General features: G+C 40.9%; 3 protein-coding genes across 15 annotated transcripts in view; all 3 read left to right on the top strand.

Annotated features, from left to right (window-relative positions):
- Window positions 1-7463, top strand: part of LOC112153685 (protocadherin gamma-C5) — a 529198-nt gene that overhangs the window by 453096 nt on the left and 68639 nt on the right. The window lies entirely within an intron of this gene.
- On the top strand, window positions 456-2978 carry LOC118599231 (protocadherin gamma-A2-like; the record flags this gene model as incomplete). Its single annotated transcript, XM_036213914.1, is given in 1 exon segment — window positions 456-2978. A coding segment is annotated over 1 exon segment (2403 nt). The 3' UTR covers window positions 2883-2978.
- LOC112153274 (protocadherin beta-16) overlaps window positions 3440-7463 on the top strand; it is a 7280-nt gene continuing 3256 nt past the window's right edge. The window contains exon 1 of the mRNA XM_024283349.2: window positions 3440-6495. Coding sequence (XP_024139117.2) covers window positions 4117-6495 — 2379 coding nt within the window. The 5' untranslated portion in view covers window positions 3440-4116. The remainder of the gene's footprint in view (window positions 6496-7463) is intronic.

Raw genomic sequence — 7463 nt, 5'->3', positions numbered from 1 at the left:
AACTGCCACTTTTGCGGTGTTCTGTCCTTAAGGAAAACATTGGATAAAAAGGATGACTTTATTTTGCAGAGGAAGGTCTTTGAATGCTTAAAGGTTTACTTGAATTTGAAATGGTTCGGTAGTAAAAATAGTAATAATAATAAAAAAATAATAATAATCACATTAATAAATCAGTCCTGCAGTTTTATAGTTTGGTCTCTTAGTGCCGCTGTTGACCAGAGTGTTGATAACTGAAGGAGTGTTTTTAAGCCAGCACACCACTTCTACATCACTGAGAAATGGCGCAGTGATAGACGGTGGCGGAGCGCGTTTGGCGAAGAGGATTTACCAGGAAAAAACGGAAACATTTTTATACTTTTGGGAGTTTTCTTGAAGAGGATCATTTTCGAAGTTGTGGATCTTGCTTTGGATTATAGTTGAAACGGAAATCATTTTTCTGATTTGCTGGAAGCTTCGAGGAAAAAAGGTCGGACAGAACAATGAATCCGCGGCTCCTGTTGTTCGTGTGTCTGCTCTCCCTCGCCTCCGTGCGGGGACAGGTCAGTTACTCGATTCCAGAGGAAATGCCTAAAGGATCGCTTGTGGGAAACATCGCTCAGGATTTAGGTTTGGAATTGAAACGTTTGATTTCTGGGAAAGCAAAAATCTACAGCAGGAGCAGCGGAGAATATGTGGAGCTGAACAGAGAAAGAGGAGTCCTGCTCGTTAAAGAGAGGATCGACAGAGAGGCGCTGTGTGCGGAGACTGCGCTCTGTGCTTTACATTTTCAGATCATTTTAGAGAACCCGATGGAACATTACACGGTGAATATCCAGATTACAGACATCAATGATAATGCACCAGCTTTTGAGAAGACGACGGTAGAATTTAGAATCAGCGAGTCGACAATAATCAGTTCTAAATTTGTGTTAGCGACAGCAGAAGACCTTGATGTGGAAAAAAATGCCGTGCAAAAATATGAATTAAAACCCACTAATAATTTTGCTCTAAACCTCCAAAATAATCCCGATGGAACTAAAAATGTGGAGATGGTTTTACAGAAACCTTTAGATCGAGAGAAAGAGGAGCAGATCTCTCTCGTCTTAACGGCTGTGGATGGAGGAGAGCCGCAGATGTCAGGAACAATGATGATCGTCGTCACGGTGTTAGACGCTAATGATAATGCTCCAGTTTTTACGCAGCAAACATACAAAGCTACAGTTACTGAGAATTCACCTAAAGGAACAATTGTTGCTGCTGTGACAGCCTCAGATGCTGATCAAGGATCAAACAGCAGGATTACCTATTCAATTACAAATAGAGGCGGGAGTTTGCGACATTTGTTTGAGATCAACAAAGAAAATGGAAAAATGATTGTAAATGGAAATATTGATTATGAAAAATCAAAAAGTTTTCAAATTTCTATTGGAGCAACTGATGATGGAGGACTAACGGATTCTTGTAAATTATTTGTTGATGTTCTGGATGTAAATGATAATGAACCAGAAATTAACATAATGTCAAAATCAAATATTATTCCAGAAGATTCTAAACTAAACACAGTTGTTACAATGATTCATGTTGAAGATCTGGATTCTGGAGATAATGGTAAAGTTCAATGTTTTATGAATGAAAATATGCCATTCATGTTAAAGTCATCAATAAATAATTTTTATAGTCTGATGACAGACAGTGAGTTAGACAGAGAGACAGCGTCAGAGTATAACATCACTGTGACCTGCTCTGATGAAGGAGTCCCCTCCCTCTCCAGCAGCGTCACTCTCACCTTACAGATCTCTGATGTGAATGACAACGCACCTGTCTTTGAGAGGAGCTCATATGAGGCCTACATTGTAGAAAACAACACACCAGGTGTGTCTATATTCACAGTGAAAGCCACAGACGCTGACTGGAAGCAGAATGCGCGTGTTTCTTACATCCTGGAGGACTCCTCTGTGAACGGAGTGCCAGTCTCCTCATATGTGTCCGTCAGTGCTGACAGTGGAGTCATCCACGCAGTGCGCTCTTTTGACTACGAGCAGATCAAAGACTTCCGCTTCTGTGTCAAAGCTCAGGATGGAGGTTCTCCTCCACTCAGCAGCAACGTGAGCGTGAACATCCAGATCCAGGACCAGAACGATAACCCGCCTCAGGTTCTGTACCCGGTCCAGACTGCTGGCTCTGTGGTGGCTGAAATGGTGCCTCGTTCAGCTGATGTGGGCTACCTGGTGACTAAAGTGGTGGCTGTTGATGTGGACTCTGGACAGAATGCCTGGCTCTCCTATAAACTGCAGAAAGCCACAGACAGGGCGCTGTTTGAAGTGGGCTCCCAGAATGGAGAGATCCGAACTGTCCGCCAAGTGACGGAGAAAGATTTGCTCAAACAAAGACTGACTGTGATCGTGGAGGACAACGGGCAGCCCTCTCGTTCAGCTACAGTCATTGTTAACGTGGCGGTGGCGGACAGCTTCCCTGAAGTGCTGTCGGAGTTCAGCGACTTTCCACACGACAAGGACTACAATGACAACCTGACTTTTTACTTAGTGCTGGCTCTGGCTGTGGTTTCTTTCCTCTTCATCACGTGTTTAGTGGTCATCATCTCCGTCAAGATCTACCGATGGAGACAGTCTCGCATCCTGTATCACTCCAGCCTCCCTGTCATTCCATATTATCCTCCACGGTACTCAGACACTTTGGGCACAGGGACTCTGCCACACACGTACAATTACGAGGTGTGCAGGACCACTGACTCCAGAAAGAGTGACTGTAAGTTCGGCAGAGCTGGGAGTCAGAACGTGCTGATAATGGACCCCAGTTCTACAGGAACCATGCAGCGGATGCAGAGTGAGAAGAGCATCCTGGATGAACCAGATTCTCCTCTAGAGGTCAGTTGTTATCGGTAGATATCCCTTAAAATAAATCTTTTGGCTATTGTCTTTTAAACTTCAGCACCTTGGACAATGACATGTCGAGTAAACCTACTTTTTTTTTTTTTAATTCATTAGCACACTGAAAGAATTCTTTATCTATAGGTTTCTTTTAGGTCACAAAAATCAGATGTAATTGTTTCATGTTAAGATATTTGCATTTTATTCATAGCACATATTCAGTACCTCGGACAGAGATAATATATATATATATATATATATATATATATATATATATATATATATATATATATTGCACTTACTTTGGCTAGTCTTTTGCTGTGATGAACCAGACTCTTAGAGGTCAGAATCATTCCTCTTCACTCAAACTTTATGCAAATTTACAAATCAATTTGTTACTTTACAGAAAAAATTTATGGACACAGGCTAAAGTTTTTTGTTTTTTTTAAGTCATTTGCAATTTCTTTCTGGTCTTTGAGATTGAGTTTTTTATTTAGTCAACAGTTTTTCTTATTATTTTTGGAGGAATGTTTTTAGCTAGTGGATCGTGCACTTATTTATTTTTTTATTTTTATATTAGTATATGTTAAGGTTTTTGTAAGCAAATTTCTTTTACAGATATTTTACTTCCCCCATTACTCCACATTTTTTATACTTTTTTAAAATTATTATTCAGGTCAATCTCTACATGATGCAAGTGTTTTTATGGCATTTGTGATTTATAGCTATCCTGTCCAGGTTGCATTTACCAACATTAAGTTCCGTGACCTATTTTATATTATGCTATTTAATGATTGGTTGTACTATTTTTTTCATATTATTTTTTCTGGGTAGGGGTCTTATCTCTTTACATTTATTTTTTATTTTATATAAATTCACAAACGAAACATTTTTTTTAATAAACCATCTAAATTAGAAATCTGCAGAGCTTTTTCGATTATAAATATATTTCATACCCACGTTGTACTTTTCCATTTTGAACTCAGAGGGCCGCTGTTGAATAACGTGTCGCTGTGGCAGACATGGTTTTGCAGTTGATCCTCCCAAGTCATCTCCGCATTTTAAGGAAACAAAGAAGAGGGAGCTCCTGTTTCACAGAAATGCTCGATGCTGGACAGTGACGCGTTGTCCCTCTTCAATCCTCTGGAATATAAAAGAATAATTCATCTTTTTTGACGAAGGACTTATTTGATTCATCGCTGTGATCTCACGACCGCTTTGTTTTCGACTGCGTCAGGCGGACGTAACAATGGAGCGGCAAGTACTGTTTTACATCATGGTCTGTTCTCTGTATGCAGCCTCTGGTCAAGTGAGCTACTCTATTCCCGAGGAAATGGCAAAGGGCTCGGTGGTTGGAAACATAGCGCGGGATTTGGGTTTAGATGTGAAAAGATTAAAATCAGGCAAAGCCCGTTTATTTACGAGCGACAGTGCAGAATTCATCGACCTAAGCAGAGAAAGAGGAGTCCTCCTCGTCAGGGAGAGAATCGACAGGGAGGCTCTCTGCAGACAGACTACGCCTTGCGCGCTACATTTGCAGATTATACTGGAAAATCCGATGGAGCTTTTCCGAATCACGATCGAGATCACTGACATTAACGACAACAGTCCGAGTTTTAAAAATGACGAGAGACGTTTTGAAATCAGCGAGTCTGCTGTGACGGGATCGAAATTTGTGTTAGAGAGAGCGGTTGATTTGGATATTGGCATAAATGGTTTGAAAAATTACAGCCTGAAACCCACGGACAATTTTATTCTGAAAACGGAAAGTCAGGCAGATGGAAGTAAGAAGGTTGAGATGGTTTTGCATAAGCCCCTAGACCGAGAGAAAGAGGAGCACATTTCATTGCTGCTGAAAGCGGTGGACGGAGGAGATCCTCCGATGTCTGGAACGATGAAAATACATGTAACTGTGCTTGATGCAAACGACAACGCTCCCGTTTTTTCACAGTCAGTTTACAGGGCAGCAATAGCTGAGAATTCTGGTAAAGGAACAACTCTAACAACAGTGAGCGCTTCTGATGCAGATAAAGGGACAAATAGTAAAATTACTTACGCTGTATCCACTACTATGGACAGTATTTCTGAAATCTTTACAATAAATGAAAAAGGTGAAGTAATTTTAGTGGGTTCCATTGATTATGAAAAATCAAAAACCTATCAGATTGATGTCGAGGCAAACGACAGTGGTGGTCTCTCTGACTCTAGTAAGATTATAGTCGATATTATTGACATAAATGATAATCATCCATTAATAAATATTATGTCCAAATCAGATTCAATTCCTGAAAACTCTCAGCAGAATAGTATTATAGTCATGTTCAATGCAGTTGACCCGGACTCAGGTAGCAATGGTAAAGTGAAATGCAGTTTGAGTGAAAACATCCCTTTTACAATAACTACTTCACATGAGTTTTATAGCATAGTGACAGACAGTGAGTTAGACAGAGAGACAGCGTCAGAGTATAACATCACTGTGACCTGCTCTGATGAAGGAGTCCCCTCCCTCTCCAGCAGCGTCACTCTCACCTTACAGATCTCTGATGTGAATGACAACGCACCTGTCTTTGAGAGGAGCTCATATGAGGCCTACATTGTAGAAAACAACACACCAGGTGTGTCTATATTCACAGTGAAAGCCACAGACGCTGACTGGAAGCAGAATGCGCGTGTTTCTTACATCCTGGAGGACTCCTCTGTGAACGGAGTGCCAGTCTCCTCATATGTGTCCGTCAGTGCTGACAGTGGAGTCATCCACGCAGTGCGCTCTTTTGACTACGAGCAGATCAAAGACTTCCGCTTCTGTGTCAAAGCTCAGGATGGAGGTTCTCCTCCACTCAGCAGCAACGTGAGCGTGAACATCCAGATCCAGGACCAGAACGATAACCCGCCTCAGGTTCTGTACCCGGTCCAGACTGCTGGCTCTGTGGTGGCTGAAATGGTGCCTCGTTCAGCTGATGTGGGCTACCTGGTGACTAAAGTGGTGGCTGTTGATGTGGACTCTGGACAGAATGCCTGGCTCTCCTATAAACTGCAGAAAGCCACAGACAGGGCGCTGTTTGAAGTGGGCTCCCAGAATGGAGAGATCCGAACTGTCCGCCAAGTGACGGAGAAAGATTTGCTCAAACAAAGACTGACTGTGATCGTGGAGGACAACGGGCAGCCCTCTCGTTCAGCTACAGTCATTGTTAACGTGGCGGTGGCGGACAGCTTCCCTGAAGTGCTGTCGGAGTTCAGCGACTTTCCACACGACAAGGACTACAATGACAACCTGACTTTTTACTTAGTGCTGGCTCTGGCTGTGGTTTCTTTCCTCTTCATCACGTGTTTAGTGGTCATCATCTCCGTCAAAATCTACCGATGGAGACAGTCTCGCGTCCTGTATCACTCCAGCCTCCCTGTCATTCCATATTATCCTCCACGGTACTCAGACACTTTGGGCACAGGGACTCTGCCACACACGTACAATTACGAGGTGTGCAGGACCACTGACTCCAGAAAGAGTGACTGTAAGTTTGGCAGAGCTGGGAGTCAGAACGTGCTGATAATGGACCCCAGTTCTACAGGAACCATGCAGCGGATGCAGAGTGAGAAGAGCATCCTGGATGAACCAGACTCTCCTCTAGAGGTCAGTTGCTTTGGATGGATTTTACTTCAAAGTTTTCTTATTTTTTGTAAAAGCCTTTGAGACCATTTTAGCACCTTCTATAGTTTGAGCACACACACTTTTGTTTCCTTCTGCAAATTTGCCTGCACACTAAAAAAGGTACTTTTTATATCATTCTAACTTATCATAGGAAAAAAGTAATGTTATTGTTGAAGATTCAGTTATGTAAATGTAACCGTTATATACATCTAAGTTTCAGCACCTCGGACAGAGACTCAATACCTTCCTCGCTATTTGCTTGTTCGTGACTTCTTCTACTTTCATATCTTTCTTATTCTCACATTTGTTGAATTCAAACAGTTTCTGTCTTTTGTAAAACAAAAACTCACATATTCAACATTCGGCATGAAATATATCCTTGATATCTGTTTTTCAATATTCATACATATTTCCATGTTATGTTAGTTTTAGAATAATATTCTCCTCAGAACTTTAATGATCTGTTTTGCTTTTCTTATTTCTGTTGTATTTTCGTCTTCAATGTTGTCCATTTCTATAAAACGTCACGTCTTTTGTAAGATTTTGAGTCTGAGGTAAACATACAGGAGTCGAAAGAGAAAACATAAAAAACTGTCTGATAGCTCATGCATTTATCCTTTTTTTATTATTATATCATAACTACTGAAAATTATCTGTAGCCTAAAAATTCCACCGTCATATTTGACAAATATTAATTTCAACTAACATTTTTTGCAGAATTCTTCAGTTTACATGAAAACAGAAGCACCAGTAAATGTTATTAAAGCATTGCACACACAGACACTCACACATAAACACACACACATACATATAAATATTGAAAGGTTTTACCCATGTTTCGTTTTAACACCATAGAACACAGCCACAATTTTTTTTCTCCACTCATCATTCATTTCCTAAGTGTTTCATGTTATATTGTATTTTTATAAAGCCCAAGCACAAAAAGATAA

This window comes from Oryzias melastigma, linkage group LG10 (assembly GCF_002922805.2).
Source record: "Oryzias melastigma strain HK-1 linkage group LG10, ASM292280v2, whole genome shotgun sequence".
In the NCBI taxonomy this organism is placed as follows: Eukaryota; Metazoa; Chordata; class Actinopteri; order Beloniformes; family Adrianichthyidae; genus Oryzias; species Oryzias melastigma.
This window is presented reverse-complemented; position numbering and strand designations above follow the sequence as displayed.